Here is a 24140-nt window from a genome sequence, read left to right on the forward strand (position 1 = left end):
ACTGTCCAGTTCTCATGGAATGAGAGGCAAGGTCTGAGAAAATCCTGACTTCAAAGGTATTATTGTAAAATCTACAAGAGCTGCCCATTAAGCCAGTAGAGAAAGGCCCTCTACCTGAGGGCAGGCGTGAACTACCTGAAACTCATCTTCTCTGCTCTTGTACTGTGGAGGAAGCCATATGTGACACATTGCTTGCTTGGACTTCCATCATGTTATTCATTAAGGATCAAAGTACTGAGATAGTTGACCAAGGGCTAAGTAGCTCACAAATGCTCTGCTGAAACCTCATCAAGTTTGATTCATGCAAAAAAATCTAGAGAGGCTGCTGAAGACTGCTTTTCTTGTTCTCTGTATTGGTAAGGACAGTACTGGCTTTTGGTGGAGCCAGAAGAGAAAATGTGGAATAGGAGAAAATGAAGAGAGGAACTTGCCAGTGGGATGGATAGAAAAATTACAGTAACAAATAAGGAAGCTAACAACAATAAAAGAAAGGCAGTGCTTATTTTAATTTTATTAGCATTTTAAAATCCCAAAGAAATGGCCATTTAAGTTACTGTATGACTAAAAAGTGCCCAGATGGGTAGCCATGCCTCATTTTTCCACCATAACCTTTGGAGCTCAATATGTTTTCATGCTGCATGTAAATGGCTCCATTTTCATAATAATTGAATTCCTTTGTCTTCATTTAAATGAAGTAAGCATAATAGCCTCTTTGGAGGCCTTTTAAAATGTGGTTGTTAAATGCAAAACTGATTCTAAATGGAATATGACTGGTATGTGGGCAAAGTACTCCATAAATAACAAAAATCAACTTTTAATGTAATTACAGCAAATACAAAACTGGTAAATTGAATCAATGGTGATAGAAACAGGAAGTCAAATGGATCTAAAATCCCATTTATCCCACATCATTATAAATAAAGATTTATAAGTGCTCATCAAATGAAGAGTTGCCAGAAAGATATAGAAACTAAATTTATTGTATGCATGGGTGAGATGAAGAGTACTACTCATGGTGAGTTTGAACAGTTTTATTCACAAAATTTCCTTTCCAGTGTTTCATAGATGCTAGGAATTCTAAATACTGTACCAGAATGCTTGTTTGAATAGCAAAAGCACTAGATGTGCATTTTTTAAAAAAGCATATTGTGCATACATATTAAAGAAATACATTTTCCTTATCGTCTGAAAAGAAAATGGAAAAAGAATTGCACAATGTAAAATTTGATTGCTAGAGAACTACTTTAGCTCTCTTACCTTCAATGCATTTTAATCTTACCTCAAAGTCAATCACAGCAGGATTTTCCTTCACTGATTCCAACCACTCAGAAAATACTTTCTCCTCTGGACCTGAGGTCCCTTTCTCCCAGGCCAAAGCTGCTGAATACTTGCTCCTTCCACCTCGGACCAAAGATATGGACTTTTCTGCTCCCTGCAAAAATGAACCTACAAGGTGTTCAAGAAAATTATCCATTTAATTGTATTGAAAATTTATTCTTTAAAGAAATGTCAATTTGCACAGGACAGAGAAGTAGATGGTATAGTCAAGCATCTCCAATAAGAAAAGCTAAGTGGAAAAACAAGAAAACAATTCTCATTCCCACAGAGACTTCAATAGAGACATGATAATAACAGTGCCAACACTACCACTTACTTATTGAGCATATGGCATCTGCCGGGGACTTCCTACACATTGTGGTATATAATTCTCACAACAACCCTGAGCAGTAGACATTAGTAGCTATTAGTTTAAGTGTATATTGAAAATAGTTTGTCCTGGAACACATGTTTAGGGAGAGACATTACTGGCATGCAAATTCAACAGAGTTCTTGAGTACTTTTCCCTTTATGGTTTGATGCCAGCCCTCCAGCTTTTGATTTACAGACATGGGCCCCTAAAATAACCACATAGCTCTGGTATTTGATCAATTGCCTGCCACATTGGAAACTTTCAATTTCAGATAAAAAATGATAGAATGCCTTTAAACTTAAACTTTAAACTTAAAAGCATTATATGTAAAAGGAAAAAAAAATACTGGAAAAGGAAATTTTGAGAATAAAACTGTTCAAACTCACCATGAGTAGTGAGTTTGAAACAGTGTTGACACTGTTTCTTTAGAGGAACTACACTGCACAGATCTTTAATACAAATTTCAAATTAATTCCCATTAATTAATGACAATTTTAACAATATGGGTAGGATCTGAGTAGTAGGCAATTATAGTGAGAACAAATATCAAATGAAAACTTCTTGTGTTCATGTCAAAATTTCAAGGAGTTATATGAAATAGGGCTTTCTTGTTAATAGGAAGACTTGGTCTAAACATAAGTAACAACCACTATGGGGAAAACAACAAAAAATTCTGTTTATTTCATCTAACTGTAACTTTTTTATACATTCGCATATTTTTGGCATTCTATATTTTTAGAATAATAAATTTATACAACTTGTTAGTAAGTATATATCTATACATGTATTAGGTATATTATTTCAAAATAACTTTCTACAATATTTTGGATTTGAAAAGTTTGGAGTGAAAAAATTCAGAGCTAGAAATGGACAAATCTGTGTTGCCGTGTATGCTTTTTCCTCAATATGCTATTGATTTGGGGTAAATGGCATTAACAAGAAATTGTTGAGAAGTTGCCATATGCCAGAAGACTGAGAGAAATGTAAAATATTGACCCTCCATGAGGAGACAGCATAGGTACAGAAATATACTAGCAAAACTATAAAAAAAATTTTAAATGAAGGATGAGGAAGGAAGGAAAAGAGGAAGGGAAGGACAGTATGAGGCAATACTATTATTGTCATCAGACTACTAGAAACTGGGTGGACCTAAGGAACTGGAAGAGAAATGTCCAGTACAGACTCATAGGTCCCCATTTATAGAGGGAGATGGGAAGGGGAGGAAGGGAGAAATGCAAAGAAAAGATATAAAACATAACAAAAGAACAATAATGCAAATAGTTTTGCCAAGTATTACTGAGTAGTGTAAGCAATTCATGATTCTGGAGTTAAGAAGGTGAAAGAATGCCATGATCGGGGCAGTTAGGGAGGGTGGCACTGTGAAAAGAGGACTGTCATGACCATGGGGCATAGGTAAGACTTGCTATGAAGATGCTTCAAAGCCTGGGACACCACAGGCACATGCCCAAATCTGGTTGATGTGCTATATTCTGAAGAGAAGGCAGATGGGCATCAGTCTGAGTTAAATTTGAAGAGGAAAAATGGGAGAATTAAGAAGATCTGAATGGAAAATGAAGAAAACGGGGTTTATTCTCTAGGCTTCAAAACCACTGCATTCTCTAGAATTAATAAAAGGTTTTGTGATGGGGAAGGGAGAGGATTCAGGTACATTAGCAGTACTGTGCCAACTGGGCAGCCATGGGAGATTGACACACAAGTTTGAAAACTATTGTGTCTGTCCCTAATTTTGCAGTGTCCTCTCATTTCAACAAAGTTGAAAACCAGGCTCCATATATGGTATTTTCTCATCCCAATACCTCTTTACCAATTCAGTTTCCAAAGTAGTCCTGATTCTAATCTAGTATTGTAAAGTAAACTTTTCTACTGAAGTATAATTTTCACACATAAAAGCACATCACGGTAAGTATGCAACTCAATTTATTTTTTAAAAGTGAACGTGCCCTCGTAGTCATTGCCCACATTAACCAAGAGCACCAGCAGCACCCTCGAAGTCTCCTTGAAGGCTTCTGTCAACTGTTATTTCATTCTCAAATCCAACCCACAGCTTCACTATCCTTGTACATTAGTTTTGCCTGTTTTTGAATTTCAAATGAAAAGGTATAAAGTGTGTACTTTGTTGTGATGGTTTTTTTCACTCAGACTTATGTTTGTGGGATTTGTCTACATTGTGTATAGCATTCATTAATTCATATCTCTGTCCATTTTATTCTTGATATAGACACTTGAGTCATATCCAGTTTTTGATCAGATATTTGAGTTGTATCCAGTCATACATGTATTCAAACTAACATTCGAAAATGTTAACTGTGCATATTTTTGTACATTACTTTTTTAGCATATTTGTGCATGTTTCTATTGGGAACAAACAGCAGTATAATTGCTAGATTATTAATACATACATTATATATACATATATTCATGTGTAGAAACAGACATAGCTACCAATAAATATTTTATATATATAAAATTTATATATATATACATATATATATATATATAAAATGTTTATTGATAGCTATGTCTATATATGTAAAAATTACCACTTCAGTAAGCACTTCCAGTGTCCAAATAGTTTCATCAATTTAAATTTCTATCAGCAGTTTGGGTGATTGGTTCCATACTCTGTCAAAATTTGTCAATTTAAAATATTTTACCTGAAAGGGAGGGACATGAGGAAGTACCAAGGAAAAAAATCTACTAAATTATGCTATGCCTATGTACAAATATACCTCTCTCTCTCTCTCTCTCTCTCTCTCTATATATATATATATATATATATATATATATATATATATATATATATAAATTTAATGCACTACTTAATAATAATAGAAGGGAGATCAATAGAGTAGAGCAAGAGGTTCAGGAAGAAGGAGGGGAGAAGAGAAAGGGAAGGGACTGGTGAGTGAGACTGATAAATTTATGTTATGTGCAGGTATGAATATGCCATGCTGAATCACACTATTATAAATAATTATAATGTATCAATAAAAACATGAAAAAAATTTAAAAAATTTAAGCAAAAGCCAAAACAAAAATTAAAAATTTCACCATTTGTATGAGGTAGTATCTTATGGGATTTAAGTTTATTTCAACTCCTGATATGTTCTTTTCATGTTTGCTCTTTGAATATCTTCTTTCATGACAGGCTTATTTGATATGTTTGCCTATTTCTAAATTTCTACTATTTCCCTACTTTACATGTCTTTACTATATGTCACCTGGACAACTGCCAAAGGATAACTTATGTGAGCTCAGTATTTAGTACAAGACAGGCTTTATTCTTATCATTTTATATAGACTGTTAGGTTCTCATGAAACATACATTAAATAAATAATATTAGTTTCATTTTATATGTCAAAAACCCAAAGCAAAGCAAAGAAGGGTCTTGATGTTGGTTACATTGTTAATCAATAGTGGAGCCAAAATTTGAATTTATATAGTCTGTCTTGTAAATTTAATAGAAATGCAACGTACTTAATCCATCACAACTAGAAATAATCTGTAAAGGAGAGTTTACTTCCATACTTAGTAATTTTTACTGTTTTTCTACTGAATTCACCAGAGTGTTTGGCCCAATACTAAATCTAAATTTCTTGATAAGGCCTTTTTTTGGGGAGAGGGGGTGTGGTAACTGCATACCATATAGGCTTATTGAAAAAAGAAAATCATAGTGTTCTTCATGATTTTAAAAACTTAGAGGAGTTCTCTTTAACTATTTTTTACACTGGGAGTTTTCAAATTTAAAGATGCAACAACTCCCTTTTCACACTTAACACCTATTACCGTCCTGAAGATCCTAAGTGTTATAGTGAGAATATTTAAATAGGATTAAGTCCAAATATTTAACCAAGGCATACAGTCCTGTTTTTTTTTTTTTTTAAAAAAATTTATTTTTTAGTGGTAGTTGGTAGTAAAATAAATACTTTTATTTTACTTATTTATTTTTATGTGGTGTCGAGGATTGAACCCAGGACCTTGCATGTGCTAGACGAGAGTTCTACCGCTGAGCCACAACGCCAGCCCCCAGTCCTGCTTAACACAGAAAAAAACTGCTTTCCTTGATTTATTTCACAAATTTATGCTCAAACAAAATTGAAATAATCATTTATTCACTTATGTATTCAACCTTTGACTCTCTGTGCTTCTGTTTCCTCATCTATAAGGTAATAACTGAAGCAGTCTCCTGGGGTCACTAAGAGGATGAAAAGTTTACACACACAAAGCAATTAGAGTGGTGCCTGGAACATAATAAGAACTTACTAAATGTTGGTCATTCGTGCATCATTTCTTTCAATTTTTCATGTTTATAGAAATACATTGATTAATGGGAGATGAGATTGATCAAATCATGTTATGTGCACATATAAATTTTGCATAACGAATCCCACTATTCTGTATCCAACAATAAAAATAAATACATTGATTAAACATTCATATTGTTTTAGGCATGGTGGACATAAAGACTATATCACTGTCCTAAATTTGTTCATATCTTAATGAAGGAAATAGGAAGTAAACAGTGCATTGAATGCTATGATACTGTGAATAGGGGTTGCAGTGAGATTAAAAAGAAGTGTAGCTACTTTAATCATGAATAACAACAGGTGGTAAACAGAATGGCTCCTTGGACTGCCTGATAAGTTAATAATTTATAGACTTGTTTGTTTTGAAATAAATATTGCATTTTGAGCATATTAAATATTTAAGCAATTCAGAAAAACAAAATCCTCATTCCCCTTACTTAATGTTAGTTTTATATATTAAATGATTCAGTCTTCCTTGACTCATGTTTGCCCACTGTTTCTTCACTCCTAAATTCTTTTTTATTTATTGGATTAAAGTCTTGGTATTAACTTTTGTCTGTTTCCTTAATTTTTTGGTCTTCAGCAATTTATTTATTTATTTTTTGTTCTTTTTTGTTACACATGTCAGTAGAGTATAATTTGACATATTTATACTAACATGAAGTACATCTTATTCTAATTAGGATCCCAGTCTTATTGTCAATAAGCTTTCCATGTGTTTTTAAGCTCTATCTCTGCCATTCCTCTCATAATTAAAGCCACATCGTGGGTTTTTCAACAGTACAGCCTCAAAATAGAGAAGATTGACAGAAAAAAAGAATAAAAAACCTTTCTTCTGAACTCTCAAGTATACTTTTGAATCTAGCAGAAATTATAGACCTGAAGGCCATGGTTTTCAAAGTCAAGAACCAGGCTGTTGAAAGAGAAAAGAATTCTTGGAATTCTTAAAACTTTAACTTAAATACCAAGAGCCAAACCTGCTAGGATTCAAACCATAGAATTTATAATACCAATCATAGAATGAAAAAATGAACAATGACATAAGAACCCCTTTCTTTCTCAAGAGGAAAAAAAATAGATTTTTGAGTGGAAGGGAAAATGGAGAATGTTAGATATGGTATAATGAAAATTTAGACGTGACGAATTTCTTAGCTCAGACCTGGGATTCTATTGCACTGAGCAGTCTTGGGAGGGATGGAAATACAAGAGAAATTTGATAGCAATGCATAGTCGTTTGTATCTAAATCTTCTCTATGAGTAGAATGAGAATGGTGACACTTGTAGAGAATATTTCATATCCCACATGGTGCCCAAGCAAATGGTCCCCTGAGTTGCTTTAAAGGCTCTCACAGTTTGCTATTATGTGTTCAGGAAAGAGTTAGGAGTTGCCTAAATCTTAAAGAAGATAAGGAAATCTTGAGAGAGGGTTTTAGACAAAGGGGCATGATGTTGGTTGATGTGAAGAAGATTCAAAGGGTATGGCAGGACCATTAGCATTGGTGGTGGTGGGTGCCAGTGTCTAATGATGAGGACTAAAGTAGGCAAATAACAGATCAGCTGAGGGCAGCAAAGACAAAGGGCTTTGTGCTAGCAAAGGTTTCATTTTTCCTCTGATGCTAGGATACCCTTCCCCCAATGCATGTACAAATGTACACACATACACATGCACGCACATGTGCACACACATAAACACACACACAGAATATCCCTGAGAAACAGCAAAGGAGAAAGGTGAGGGAATCTTACATTTGACTGAAAATTGAAAAATGAAACACTGAATAACTGTGTTACATTACATTGGCATTTATATATATATTTTTTTATTACTTAGAAGAAATGGGCATTTGAGAAAGACGTTAAGTTCCATTGTATAAAAAAATCATATCTGAACATGTGTAATCTTCCAATTGTTCTTTTTCATTTTTTTCTTTGTGACATGATTTTGCCATTGAGTCGTTTTCTTTTTTCAGTAAGTACTCAAGAATGTATATCACCAAAATTCTTTCATGTTTTGATAACGTCTTCCTGTTATTTTTCTGTATGAAGACACTTCTTTCCCCTGTTCAGAAATCTGTGGGATTTCTCCAACAGCTTGTTACGCAGAATGTTGTTATGGGGAAGTCTAGGACAACCAGGTTTTGTCATTGTTCTGTATAAAACTTGTGTTTTTCAACCTAGATACTTGTAGAATTCATTTTCTAAATCTTTGGATTTAGTAAAAAAAAATCAGTTTTTTCCCCTTAAAGTTGCATACGTGAACCATATGTCTTTTCAATGTTTTTATTAGTGTCTTATAGTTATACATAATATTGGGGGTTAACTCTGACATAATTATACATGTAAAATTTCTTCATTTATTTTGAAGACTTTTATTTTATGGTACTTGTGATTGAATCCAAGGTACTCTACTGTAGAGCTATAGTCCTTTTCTTTATTTTTTGTTTTGAAACAGGATCTTGTTAAGTTGCTGAAGCTGGCACTGAACTTTAGATCCTCCCACTTCAGCCTCCCAAGTAGGTGGAATTATAGGTGTGTGTCACCCAAGATAGATTCTTACAAAACGCTGCTATTATTGTTGTGTGCATGTTTTAATATTTTTATTATTTTTTAAATTAAAATTTTTTATTGGTGCATTATAATTACACATATTAGTAGGATTTGTTACATATTTGTACATGAACTTACATGGTTTGTCATTCTATTTTCATTAGATTTTCTTTAATAATAACAGATTTTTTTCTGTACTTATTGTGATTTCTTTAGATAATTTTTACATGTGTTTAACTTTATTAATTTTATATTCAGACTACTATGTTTTGTCCATTCAGTGTCTAATTTATTTATAATGATAACAGTAATGCTGCTCAATGTTTTTACCTTGACTTTGAAGTCTTCCTTTTCCTTTAATTTGCACATTTAAATTTTTATCTTTGAGCTTTTGACTTATCGAATTCATGTTATTATTAAAATATTCTATTTCATGATAAGCTAGTAAAGAATCTATGTCCATTCTTTGATTTATATTACTAAATTACTTGTCTGTTTTGTATGTTGTTTCTTTTTGCCTTCATTTTCTTTCCTTTTTTGTTTTGCTAGAATGCAAATGTAATTGTTAATACAGTTCTTCTCATTTTACTTATATTCAAGCCAAATTTCTATGTATTTAGAATAATATATTTATTATTTTGGTGATGAATATTACATTTTTATTTTTTCTCATATTCCTTATGAGAGTGTAAGTTTCAAATCTGGGAGTTTCTGTGATCCTATTTCCTTTCCTTTGTTCTGAACAAATGAGTGGCAGTCAGGCAAAGTAAAAGAATAAAAAAAATTGTGCACAGAGTAAAGAGTTATTTATAGAGGCAAGGCATAGCTGAGAGGATGATGTGTTTAGGAGATGACATAAAGTTGAGCTATGCAGAGAGATGTGCGGGCTTATCCTTGAGGCTATATGGGACCATGACATATTTAAAGCATAAGGATTTCATGAATAAGATTTGTCTTGGAGAAAATCCCTCTCACAAAAATGTGTAGAATAGACTGCAAGAAGGAAATACTCAGAACAAGGAGACCAGTTTTAGAGACTTTTGTGATAGTCCAGATTAGATATAATGAATGGAGTTATGTACATGGAATTAAAGAGAAGAGAACACTTTGAGAGGTATTCAGGAGATAGAATCGATTGTGCATGGTTACTTATTAAATATGGGGGTTAGAAAGAAGGAAAAAAATCAAAGGCGATTCCCAGATTCCTGGCTTGGTTGACCTGGTGGATGGCACTGCCATGCATCAAGGCTGGGAATGTTGAAGGAGAGGGGAAAAGAGGTAGGCACAGTTTGCTGGTTCCTATGCTAGTTGTACTGTTAAGTCTTCACAATAATCCCTATAGGCTGTGAAACTAAGGCAACACTAGATAGTGATGAGAACAGCTTGAGAAGGGAAAGAACATACTGATGTTCAGGTAGATTTGCTTGGTAAACAGCTGGTGTCTGGACCTCAGAAGAGAAATCTGGGTTGGGGATTAGGATGTAAGAGGGCAGTAGTTAAAATACTGGGAAAGAGGAAGATCATTCTGCAAAACCTGACTAGTGTCTTTTTTCTTTGAAAGGTTCGCCTGGATTTTCTTTCTCTTCCTCTTCATTTGCCAAAGTCAACTTCTGCCTTCAATGCATGGCCCCCAAATAGTTCTTGTCACAAGACCATCTGCCCATCTTTTTCAGCCCAATGTACTTTCATAGCCTTCAAAAAATACCTCTTCTAAACATTTATCAGTCTATTTTTAATGGTCATTTATATATATCCTTACTCTGTAAGTTTCTTAATAAGAATGTCCAGATCTTACTCCTTCGCCTTACAAAGCTTCATACTGAATTCTACCCATGGGGATACTTAGAAATTGTTCATTAAATTAAACAGCTTTAGCCAGGCACAATCCCAGCAGCTCAGGAGGCTGAGGCAAGAGGAGTGTGTATTCAAAACCAGTCTCAGCAACTTAGTGAGGCCCTTAGCAACTCAGTGAGACCCTGTCTCTAAATAAAATACAAATAGGGCTGGATGTGGCTCAGTGGTCAAGTGCCACTTGAGTTCAATCTCCAGTAGCCTCTCCACCCAAATTTAACAGCTTAAGAATTAGATAAAGAAAACTTTAGCCACTACTTGAAAATATTTTAAGTAGTGCTAATGTTATTTTATTTGCATCTTTCCCCTGTCACACACAGGGCTGTGAGGCAGGTGAATGAAATGTTAAATGTTAAAGATAGCACAGTCATATGCAATATGGTACTTAAGTTACAGGCAGTCCCAGGACACACTGGACAAGTGGCTAAGAAAGGACCATTACCTTCATATTTTTCTGACAGCTTGTTAGTAGTACATTTCTTCTCTACTTTTGTTTTCTTAACAAAAAGAATACGCTTCTTCTTTTCAATATGGATACAATTTCGGATTTCTTCCTCTGTTAACCCTAGAAAATGGAATACAAACAAAACCCACTTAGACTGTGCCATTGAGGATTCAGAGGAGGAACATGAAACTCTGGTCCCTTTTGGAGCGAGACACTCTAAGCCTCTGTCCTTAATTCCAGTAGACAGTGTTTTATACTGATTCAGATTTGCATAGGACCAGAGATGATGAACAGAAAGCGTGTCTTTGACTTCTTGCATCTCCTGCTGCAACACTGACCTTAGGAAGCATCTATGAGAACACTGTAGCCCACCCCATAGGGTTGTATTAGCTTCTCCCTGTTTCTATTCACTGTTGCCCAGGACCTTAAAGCCTGTCTTTTCTTCTACACATGGCCATTGAGTAGCCCTGGAAATCAAGAGATTTAGACATGCTCTGTTCTGAACCCCACTATAAGTCCTGCTTTCTGGGTCACAGCTGATTCCATGAGACCTAAGCGTATTTCACCTGTACATGACTTAAAATGTAAATGCCGAACATCTCTCCCTCCCTGAATACTCATTTTCATCTTCTATGCTTCCTCTCCAGGACTCAGCTTTTCACTCTCTCCTACCTCCCAACATTTCTTATTTTAATCTCAGAAATTCTGACTCCCTGAACTATGAACTCTTCATCTCCTCCCTGGCTCTTCTGAATTCAAGCCTGTATTCCATCCTGTTTCCCTGTGTCTCTGTGGGAGATGGACACTGCCTTATTTCCACCCCTTTGGTTGTGGGATTTGGGATTGACATCTCCCTAGTTCCTTAAAGTTGCTTTCCCTGGATGACTTTTTACAGTCTTATAAGTCTTGTAAAATCCTTGATGCTCTAAGACTTGGGGTATATGGTACCTTTAATTCTCACTGTTTTTGTCCTTTTCCAAACTCTCAGTACTCATCCATTCAATATTTTGCCATCTGAATCACTCCCACTGCAATGTCTGTGGTCATTCTCAGTGACCTCAATACCACATATGACTAGAATACAGTGCAAGGAAACAGATTGAGCACATTTATACACCTAGTGGTTCCTACCTATCTGGGCTAATTTGAAGGGAATCCATGATTGAGTTCCTGCATCTCCTGCTGTAACACTGACCCTAGGAAGCATCTATGAGAACACTGTAGCCCACCCCATAGGGTTGTGTTAACTTCTCCCTGTTTCTATTCACTGTTGCTCAGGACCTTAAAGCCTCTCTTTTTCTTAAAACAGCTCTCCACTCTTCCTGACTCACTGCCAGAAATATCAAAATTAGAATCCAGGTTTTTTGATATTTAGTTGAAATTTGCCTTACAAAAAACAAGTTCATGAGAGTTATCACTGTTACTATCAGCTTTTAAGCACATTAAAGCAACATATTTTTTAAAAATACTGATATTTAGGGTTGTAGGTTATAATAAACAGGGAAGAGCACTTTTAGAGATTGAGGCACCAGTTGGGCATGATGGGACATGCAAACCTGAAGGCACAGATCTCTGGGAAATAAGGCTGGGTATTGTGAATTAGATCTGCTTTCTTCACAGGTCTTTTCTTTTTTGACAGTTTGACATATTTGAAGAGATGTGTTACTAGTTGGGAGTAAAAAATTATTAGCTTGGAGCCCTCATGTTTACCTGCCCTGTTCAATGCTAGCAAAAAAGATGACTATTTGAAGCTGGCTAAATAAATACAGTTCCCTTTTCTTGGTGGTAGCACAGTTTTATAAGTGGATCAGCAAAATCCTTGGGACACACTAGGAGTTTAGTTTCATAACACACAGTTCCTTTCTTTAGGTTTTTATTATTTATAAGTGAAAAATAAATTTTATATGTCCAGTTAATTAACTATGACACACACAAAAAAACTATAAACTCAATTTTATTTCTTGAGGGCTATCTGTGAATCCCAAAGAAGCCAAAATCTGAGTCTTTCTTATGGCATTGAAAACAGAATCATTAAGATATTAGGTCTTTGTCAATAAATTTCTGCACAAGGTTTTTCTTCCCCATCATATGTCCTGTCATTGATGCCTGGCCTCTATCTACTAATTAACCAAGGAGCTTCCAGTATCCAAATTTCACACCCAAGTGTCCCTCTGCTGCAACACAGGGATCAGTATTTCTATCAGGTCCTCAGGTACTCTAAGTCAATAGTGTTAGTCAAAATATACTATCCTAATACATAGTAGTGTGAATACTTTTCACCTCAAATTCAGAGCAGAAGATGACTTCACAACAAAAATTTTAAATTACCATTTTGTATGATACTTTAATTGCTTAATGTTTTCACTGTGTTTCTGAAATTCTTTGCACCTTGCACACTGAAGAAAAGTCAACTTTTATTCAAGGTTTTAACATGACTATGGGACACTGAATAATAGAGGAATAAATCAAGGAATGAAAACAAAAAGCAATTTTATTTTATTTCATTCAAGTTTCAAGTAACTTTTTCAAAGGCAAAGAGTGTAATTCTCATTGACTATAGTATAACAGAAACTAATTCTATATTCTAGTTTCATATTATGTCTAGGTAAAGGGTGAAGAAATAGGAAGAGAGAAAAGAGAGAAGACCAGAATATGTTGCAGAAGCAAGCAAGCCCACCCATTGTCGAATTCCATTTTATTGAACTTTGTTTCTATTTGAATGTGCTTCATTTTAACTACAATTAAAATTGCACAGCCACATTATTATTGTGACTTAGAAACATCTATGTACGTATAGGTATGATATGTCTATTTACTGAACATAAGAATATTCAAAATCTAAGAATATTGAATATAATGTTGTAAAGTATATTAAAATATACACATACATATTCTGTTCATATGCACACTATAAGTAATATATATAGTGTGAATTTATGTATAGCATGTGTCTATGTATATCTGGTGTGTACATGGGTATATAAATATGTATGGGCATTAATTTCAGTGACTCAATGCACCTCAAACTCTCTCTTTCCTTCATCATGTATGTCTAATAGTCAATCTCTATTTACAGAGAAAGAGAGGGAAGGTGAGAGTGTTTTAGCTGTAAAGTTTAGCCTATCAGTCTTTACCTATTGAAACATTAGGTGGTTGATTAGAGATCTATACAGTTCTTTAACTGACCTGATCTCTAAGCTTTTAAAGGCTTTGCTTTGAATATGTGAGTATACTCATCAAATAGGAAATTATTGTCTGGGCTCCACAGCATCTAAAAGACGCTAGGATTTGCCCCAGCCTTTTTTGCTCAGGATTAGCATTGATGCTATAGCAGTGGCTGAAGACATCAAATTCATTATGTAAGCTTGGCTACAGTCGAATGAATAAAGAAATGGAACTGGAGGGGCAGGCAGTATAGAAAGTCAATCTTAGCATAAATGGTTTGGATTTTAGTAAACACGTCAGATAAAAATTTATTAAAACCTTCTTATTAAAAATCCTTCTGAAAGATATTTTCCCCAGTCTTTTTCTTAGGAAATAGATTATGAAGTACCTTAAGATTTGGAGGGACTCAGGGAAGCCATATTAAACATTAGTAGTTGCCACAATGAGATATAAGAACAGAGGGACTAAAATTGTATTGACCCAAGGGCTAAGCCTGTTACTGTATTTTAAAATAAATTTCTGGTTTCTTTTGATAAAAGCTTAATGATGGATAATTTTGATTTATTTAGGGGAATTGATGAGTTCAGTTCTGGCTATCATAGTTTCCCAATTTTATTCTTTTTTTTTTTTAAGAAAACCTTTTTTCTCTAGTTGTCAATGGAGCATTATTTTTTAAAAATTTTTATATGTGGTACATGACAATTGAACCTAGTGCCTCACACATGCTAGGCAAGCACTCCATCACTGAGCCATGATCCCAGGCCCCCAGTTTTGTTCTTAAGAGAAACATGATAGTCATCACAAGGACCCTTGGTCATTTCACACAGGAGCCTGAAAAAAAAAATAATCCAAAGGAACTTAAACGATAATGATAATTAATATTGACAATTTCAGATAATATTTAAGAAAGAGGTGTGGTTTATGTTGTTATTTTATATGCAAGCACAAAAATGTCTGCTCCAAACCTCAAGACAAGAACTTGTAACCTTTCCTCAAATAAAATAACTTGAAATTTGATTTCATGTTCTATCACTAGTAGTATGTACGGGCCTGTAGTAACTCAGTCCTTTTTCAGTTTCCTTATTGTTCTTCCACTTTATGCCCTTGACTTTTACTTAAAATCATTAAAAGTAAATGATTGCTATTGAATTTGCTATAAATGTTGCTCTATATAATTATCTGCAATAAAAATGCTATAAGTAAATTATCTTCAGAATGGAGTTCCAGGATAACCTTTGTTTTCCTTGTGGTATCGGAAAACCTCTCCCTTTTATGTATCTTCCGCTGTGTAGCTTATGATGCTTTGAGATGTCAGGAAATTCAGAGACAACTACAATGCCCAATCATAGAGACTAGGCATACTTATTTTTTGGTACAATTCTTTATTTTTAATTTATCTGATTATGAACTTTTTATTGTTCTTCATATCATTCTGGAAGTAAAGCAGGTCTAAATAAAGTCAAAGAAGAATTATTCAAATAGTAGAGTAGGAGAAAAAAATGTATTGCATGCCATCCTACCACTTTAAAAAGGGGAGGGGGCGGCTGAGGGAAACATACCTGAGTTCTTCAGCTCTTCACGGCTAAACTGGTAGAGAAGGTCATACACACCTCCCAGGGAGCCGGAGGTGAAGTAGTGTGTCCCAAAGTTCTCAAATATCTGGCTGTATACAGCAGAGTTGTATTCTAAAGGCAGATGGTTAAGGGCTTTCAAAAAGACGTCAGAAAGCTGCAGATCCTCTGCTTTCATTGTGAAGTTTAAGACCTTTATCACTTTATGGATCCTAACGAAACTAGAATCCTAAATGAAATTAAAAAAAAAGTTAAGAAATAAAAATGAAACGGAAGATCAAAGGTAATGAAAGCCTTTAAGTGCCATTAATTTATCACTAAGCTTGTTTCCTACCACAGTATGAAAACAATTTTAACTCTATTGCATATTCTCTCATACGCAATTATAATTTTCATTTTATGTTCCAGTACCTTTTCCTGAGATGTTCAGAGCACTAAACAGATGAGATTATCTCAATAATGGGAACTGTGTGACTGAGGCCTATGTTCTGTACCAAAAAAGAAATGATCAGTCTTTCTCTCTTGATTGCCCACCATGGCTGCATCCCCACTGAGTTTTTATTTAGAATGCCTTACTAATGCAAACAACTGAAAAATGATTGTGTAAAGATTCAAGTGGAGTTTGGCAACTGTGTAGCTTCATCACTAACTGGAAAAAGCATTTAAATTTTCTAAACTTTTGTTGTCCAGTGACAAGATGAGGGCAGTGCCCCAAGGAATACTTTACACTTCCTTTCAATGACAAAATGCTGTGATTCCAAATGATTTAGGGGTGAATTTGAAACAAAATTTTTTATGTTCTTTCTCCTCTACCCATAGGCAAAAATAGATGTGGATTTTTGTTTGTTTCATTATTTCTTTTTATGTTAGGTTAATTAGGATTAGATGGTTGTTATAACGCTTAAAATCTCATTTCTTGCCAGGTACGGTGGGGCACGCTTCTAATCCTAGGAACTCCTGAGGCTGAGGCAGGAGGATTACAATTTAGAAACCAGCTTCATCAATGCAGCAAGTTCCCAAAGCAACTTAGCCTCACCTTGTCTCAAAATAAATAAAAAAAACCCGGGGATGTGGCTCGGTGGTTAAGTGCTCCTGGGTTCAATCCCCGGAAATAAATAAATAAATAAATAAATAAATAAATAAATAAATAAATAAATAAAATCTCTTTTCTTTATATTGTCCTAACTGGCCACTGAGGTCTATGAGAATATTCCCATATACTAGCTTATTAAAAAAATAGATACTTTATTTGGTCTTTCAATTATAACGCATTGTAATGTTTGAATATAATAGTAACAGAATGAATGACCAATTTTAACAAAAGAACTATAACTGGTAATTATTAAGCAGCCATCCATCTTTCTGAATACTATAATTATGGCACCAAATGACTGCTAAAGCAAAAGAAAGAAAATCACAAGGATCAAAAGACTCCTCTCTTTGCTTTTTCCTTTCTCCTTCTTACCTTTTTGCCTTCCATAATTTATTTCTCAGCCATCAAACACTATGGATGTAGAAGGCGCAAGGTAACCAAAGATTGTGCCCTTGTGGTGCTCACATTTTAGTAAGTACCCATTAATTCTATTTTTAACTTTAATACTTGAATTTTGTGATAGAACCATAGCTTTTGACAGTTAGAGGGGCTTTTGCTTTTAGAGAGAAGTATATAATCTCCCTGGGTATCTGAAATACCTGTTATGGGAGTTTCAATATTTCCATTTTTTAAAAAAATGGAATGATAGAAAATACAAATTAAACTTAGCACAAGCACAGGCATACTATTCTTCTCACCAATATGAAATGGCTGGAACTGGCTATTTTAGACTAAAGAATACTTTTATAGTAGTTTATTAAAAACATGCATTTAATCATTTGTGAGATCTTACTGCATTTTAGTCATATCTATGTAGTTTCAATTTTGTAAGTCAGAAAAGCCCTGGATCTTACAGAGCTGATTGTTATTTTTTTTTAATAGATTCTTTGCTCACCTCCCCCCTCCAAAAGTCATTGGTTTCATCCAATAAAATAAAGCGTTAAGATCAAATGAAGGGCTTGGATTAAATTTCAAGTGTGTGGCATGCTGATTTCACTGCTTGAAGATGGAGATGAATTGCAGCAGCATTTTCATCTCGACTAAGGTTTCCTTATTCTAGTCAGATCTAATTGAAGATAGCAGTCATGATTTGGGGTGACAATTTTGTAAGACAAAATTGTTGAATGACAGTAGTTTCATATGTTCTGACTTGATACTGCAAATGACCCTACATGTTTCTGCTTGGGAGAAAATTATTAGAGATTAAAAAAAATGCCTGTTTATCTACAAATGAGGGTTTTATACCTGTTCTTTAGAATGTTTAATACATTTATAAACCAATTCGGTGAGAATGTCTTAATGTCAGGACTGATACCTACATCTGTGTCTCTTTAGCATCTCCATTTCCCTCCCATTTTTTTGGATCTACTTGTAGGTAGTTACTTTGAGTCCTGAATGCTATATCAGAAATTTAAAAAAAGAAAAGACAAAGGACCAGACATGAGCAGCCCCAGATATTCCAAATCAGTAGATTAAAAGAAGCATGTAGAGATGTGTATTTCCACTTCCTGGTAATACTGGCACTCACTTGTCTTACTAAGTTTAGCTAAATTTGGAGGAAGTATATAAACCATAGTCCATTTGAAACTAAAGGAACAATATGTTATTAATGGAATCTATTTTATTCTCATTTTCTACATGCCTATCACCAGGGCTGTATTTTTTCCACAGTTTGTTAAAATTAAGAATAAATAAATGAATGATTATCAAATATATTGAAATGTAATGTAATGTATAAAAACAATGGATAAAAGTCAGAATAACTGAGTTCAATACCCAACTCTGACATTTACTGACTGCTAAGATTACTGAAAGTCAGTTAGCTTCTTTTGTGGGGTGGTGCTTTTGCTAGGGATTGAATCCAGGGCATCACAAATGTTAAAATACATTCTACCACTGAGCTACACCCCTAGGCACACAGCATCTTTACTAAAGTGCACTGTCTTCCACAAGTAGGTATTTAATACGTGTTTATTGAATTAAAAATAAATACATATACTTCAACTTATTCTTCTACCAAAATGTAATATGATATCTATTCTGATTACCTCTTAGGGTTTCTTTGAAGATAAATGGAATGCTTAGGAAAATTATCTGTGAGGTGATATAAGGTCCCATTTTGATATAAGTAGATAAATGTGTCAATGATAAAGTATGAGGGACTCTATGGTAAAGGCAGCAGGAGCCACACAATGGTCCCCCCAGTTGCTGGTCTCATTGGCTCCAGTGTTAGTACCTGTCCTTTTCCCTCCTCACTGCCAGGTTCTACAATTCAGAGTTTGCCCTCCTAATTCATCTCTTGGGAAAAAACAAATGCTACTCAGAATGGTGGTTGTAGTGGAGAATGACACTATTTTAAAAGACCTTTGCAAATGTATGAAAATTTCTATCAGAAACCTGTTTCCTATAAAATTTAAGAGTTGCAGGATATACTTAAGAGATTTCACATGCCACAATGGAGAAAGTGAAATAGATGAAGAAAGATTAACAAAGATTTCCTTATACATTGAAAGTATTTTGTACTTTCATCTCCATTTCCTTTTGGCAAGGAAAATAGGAAAAATCTAATACATAGACATACCCTAAATTCTAAGTGTAAAAAATAAATTCTCATAAATTTCCAGACAATGAAAATAACAACAAAAAATCAGCTTTTCATATTATTTTCCTATACAACAATGGAAATCAGAAGACCATGGAATATCATCTACTGTCAAGAGAAGAGGACTATGATACAAACAGGATATTCTTTATCTTCATTGCTCAGGGAAAAGGCAAATAATTTTAGATATATAAGGACTTAGGAAATAAAACTCACGTGCATCCTATTTGAGGAAAACACTAAAAAAATGGCAACGGAATGAGAATAGAGATCTCAGGAAAGAAAAAGATGAGAGTAAAGGAAATGGTGGCACATACATAGAGATACATATATTATATATTACACAAATATAAAATGTAGATTATTGTTAGGCACATTGCATTATATGAGAAATCTTTGTAAAAGAACCAGAATAAAACACAAACTCATACACATAATATTTTAAAAAATACAAAACAATCTCTAGGAACAGCTTAGAATGTGAATGTTTTTAACTACTTCAATAAAACTATGGTATTGGAAGCCTATGAACAAGAAAGAAAATGTATCTTCAAGAAAAGAGTTGGGGGGCTGGGGTTGTGGCTTAGCAGTAGTGCTCTCGCCTAGCACATGCTAGGAGCTAGATTCAGTCCTAGGCACTGCATAAAAAAATAAGTGAATAATATAGTAAAAACATACTTAAAAAAAAGAGTGGGGTCAATACCCTTGAACTTAAAAGTACAGTATAAGTTCTGAAATGACCAAAAAGACAAATGGGAATAGATAAAAATATGAAAAAACAGAAAAAGTAAGAAAACTAAAATATATAAACTGTGTTCAAAAAAAAAATTAAAAATGGAAAGAGTATGACCAAATGTTTCAGTGAGTACACTAATGTAACTTGGCTGAATTTCCCTAACAAAGGCTTGAGATTTTTATGTTCCACAAGAAGACAAAGTTTTCTTACATGTGATTTATAACAAACACATCTATAATGACATAATGAAGAAAACAGAAAATAGAAAACAAAAACACAGTCAAATGTTAAAAGGAAGCATTCGTATATCTATCTATCTATTAGATAGATGGATACAGATATATCTTCTGTAGCTTTTAAAGTGGTATTTTAAAAGAAAAACAAAAAGGACTATTGAGGTGTGTGTTAGAAATTCAACTGTTTGTTAGGATATAAAAACTCTCCCCTTTTTGCACCTGATTGCTTTCATTGGTGTTAATTTTTCAAGAAAGAATGAACAGATAAGAAAAGATTTTTATTACCTTTGTTTTGGAGGCCTGAATGGCTTGTTTGAAGCCTGAGTTATGTATGACATTCTCACTTTTTTGTGAGGAAAAAAAAATTGGTACATAAAACAAATTCTCCTTCGCACCTGATGATAAGTCTTGTTGTTTTTCGTTTTTTTCAAAATCAATTAAATCCCTGTAGAAATCGGTCTTCAGTTCATCTTCTTCAGTTTGTACCTGAGAAATGATCCATATGAAGTAAAGTATAACATGGGAAATGTTAAAGCTGCTTGTGAATAGCAAATGCAATGATCACTCATTCATTTGTGTATTCAATGTGCATTCGTTGAAGACTCATAGTTAGAGGACAAGGAATAATGTTAGTGCTTACATTCAGGGAGTTAATCAGGGAGTTAGGAGAGTGATAACCACAAACACTTAATGCAATGTGGTAAGTGTTGTGCTGCCAATCAGATTCCACAGATAAATATAAGATCTATAGGAGTGATATTTCCTGAAACGGTGCCTAAACTGGGACTTCATGATAAACAATGAAGGCTAGTTTTAGTTTGTGCCTTTGATTCAGTGTTCAGTGTAACTTAAGGTACCTTTCAGAAAAGTAATAACCAGCAAAAGTGGGGAAGAGATTCTGTCTGATCCTGCTTTCATTCTATCTGTGGGCTCTTTGCTTTATTGAGATCTTGAACTTCAGTACTCTACTGGCTATGTTTCTGAAATGGAAGACTGTTGATCAATTGGTTCTGCCCGGTGGGTGATTAATAGTATTGCTTGGTTTGAAGTAGGAGTAAGAGGAAACAAATACCTGGTGGGACCCACTTGAGCTAAGGGTGGAAAAGTGAATTTCTCAAGAAGAAGTAAAATTATTATGATTATGCAGGTATGAAGAGATAATAGATGAATTTCTAAAATTTCAAAATTGAAGAGTACTTCTTAATGTTAAATATACTTGTCTGATTTTCAATGGAAAAATCTTGTTTTGAAATACTTAATATTAAGTAAGATGCACTGAGAGATAAACCACTTGTCACCATTAAATAACTTGCAAAATTAGTTAAGACAAAATAACACAGTTGCAAAAGAGTATAGTTAACAGTAAAATATAGTCAAGAGTTCAGTGTGACTTTCAGATTTTGTAGTATATGCTAGTTCACATTTAAAGTGTTCACAAAGTAAAGCTCTTAGTTAATAACAAAGAAATGAAATTATTTTATTTAAATATAAATGTCATTGCTTACATTTTCTTACTATCTCTTTAAAAAACTCAGATTACAAATATTTGGTTTTACAAATTGCTCTCAAGAAGAAAACATATGACACACCAAAGAAAAAGATGTTAGTGTGTCAACAGGGAGCACTGGGCATCTTGAACAAAAGCTCAGAGAAAATCTGACTGTATGTATTATGGTGGGGCAAGAGGGACTACACATGAGCAGTAGTGAAAAATTAGACTGGGAAATTTGAGCCAGATTTTGTATGCCCTCCAAAAGTATTTGGATTTTATTCTAAAGGCAAGAATTTGTATATTATAATATTATGAGTTCTTAATAAATATGAAGTAAATGAGTGAAATATTCAGAGTGCCCATCTTTTGCAAAGATTGTGTTGCAAAGATATTGAGGAAGAAAATTAACAGAAGTTATTGATCAAACAGGTGTGAGAAGAGAAGAAGGAACAGAGAGTGTAGATGATGGGAATGCTACTTTGTAAAGGGAATAGAGAAATCCAGGGCCACTTTTGAAAGGAAGTGCAAGAAATAGCAGGTAGGTACATTAAAAAAAATGTTGAATTTTGAAACTGAGCTTATGAGCTGGTTGTTTAGGGACTAGAAAGCTTCTTCCAGTAGAGTAACATTATACATAAATGTTTGCCTTTTATCTCTGTCTGCAAATCCTGTTGAATATAATGCATCTTAATAGTAGTATCATTCGTCTTCCCAGAGATAATTAAATATGACAGTAGAGCCCCATACCTTCCCAAAATTCATTTGTGTATATTAGACAATTTTAAATTGAGTGTATCAAATTTAAAAATGCCTGTATTTACATGTATAAGAAGGTCTCTTTAAAGGAAGGGTTGAATGACTACTTGGTGAACGCATACTGTCAAAAACTATAGTTGGATCTTTCGAAACTTTCTCCACTATGTCACATTTATATGCATGGATTTCACGATTAAAATCATGTATTTTCTGTTTCATTTAACACAAGTTAAATAGTTTGCTCACTATTTAACAAGTATGGAGCATTTACATGTGAAGCACTGGGGTAGATTCTGAGAACAGGCCGTTGCTACAGGCAGTAGCTCATTGCTACTTTGAAAAACAAGCAAAAACAACCAAACCAACTAATACAATAGAAAGGAAGGTAAGCAGAATTGGTTTATCATACTTGGATTACTCCTGATTTTTCTTGGGTTCCCAACACTTTCTTACGTCTAAATTTCATTGTTATAGAAGAAAACTAGCTATGATATGAGAAAAATTGGAATAAATTGAGCCCTTTATCTATGTGAGATATGCTAGAGGTCTATGTTTACTGGAGAAAAGATGAATTTTAATCAGGGAAACCTGTTCTTGGCCCTCTTATCCACTTCTTTCTATAGTTTTTAAAATTTATATGTCTTAGGTTTTTTTCATCTTTAAATTTACCATAACATTAACCTCACTGAGTTATGGAACAATTAAATACACACACATAATAGGCAATTTAAAATTGTTCACTACCTTTCTATTCTGTTCATTTCTCACTAATTTTTCATTATAATTTTAGTTTGTAATCATGGTGGTGGAGCTGCCACCATGATAGACTAGCATACCTTAAAGTTGACACTTTCCAGATTGGCTGGAACACGGTATGGATTACTTGCTCTACTGCTTTTGACAGTCTTACATATTCCTCCAGTGAAAGAGTTATCGAGGACTTCTCCTCTGGGCTCTCCTGCCAGAAAATGAAACCTAGAAACAAAGTAATTTTCAAAAATTCAATAGATGTAAACCAATCTTTAAAATTTACCTTACTTATATGAAAGAAATTTCTTTTCCTGAACAATTTTGACTCATGATAAATGACTGGAAGAAAAACCCATTTTTTTTCTAATCCACGGTGGAGCATCCAAAGAGGGATAAAAGCCCAAACTCTGTCCCATGACTCAATAAAATTCTCTTTTTTCTAGATTTTCAATATAAAATAAAAATTGAATTCATAATTTTTTATGCCTTAAAAAGCCAGTGCAAACTTTGTGATCAGACTATAAAATAATGAGTATCATTTGGGGCCACTCCCTTCAGTATACTACAATAAAGGAATTCTTATAGAGAGGTACTAATGAGATAGTAATATCAACATGGTAATGAAATTAGAATAAATTATTATTCTTATCAATTGCTCATTATAATATTTAAGATTTATTTGACAAATGCTTATAGTAATTGCTTCCCAAATATTAACTCATTTAATATCTATTATAACCATATGATATACATATACATATACGATTATTACAATCATTTTACAGATGAAGACTTGAGGCACAAAGAGGTTAATTAACTCAGCACAAATTTAAAAAGTTTAACTCAATCATACATTTAAGAAGTTCTTTTCGATAGA

The 24140-nt window shown here is 33.9% G+C and overlaps 1 protein-coding gene across 1 annotated transcript in view; it reads right to left on the reverse strand.

Moving 5' to 3' along the window:
• The window catches only part of C6 (complement C6), a 61450-nt gene that overhangs the window by 20793 nt on the left and 16517 nt on the right, over positions 1-24140 (reverse strand). Inside the window, exons 5-9 of the mRNA XM_076856209.2 lie at positions 23350-23488; positions 20551-20751; positions 15587-15827; positions 10860-10982; positions 1280-1446 (exon numbers count right to left, since the gene is read on the reverse strand). Coding sequence (XP_076712324.2) covers positions 1280-1446; positions 10860-10982; positions 15587-15827; positions 20551-20751; positions 23350-23488 — 871 coding nt within the window. The remainder of the gene's footprint in view (positions 1-1279; positions 1447-10859; positions 10983-15586; positions 15828-20550; positions 20752-23349; positions 23489-24140) is intronic.

This window comes from Callospermophilus lateralis, chromosome 5, assembly GCF_048772815.1.
Source record: "Callospermophilus lateralis isolate mCalLat2 chromosome 5, mCalLat2.hap1, whole genome shotgun sequence".
NCBI classification, from domain to species: domain Eukaryota; kingdom Metazoa; phylum Chordata; class Mammalia; order Rodentia; family Sciuridae; genus Callospermophilus; species Callospermophilus lateralis.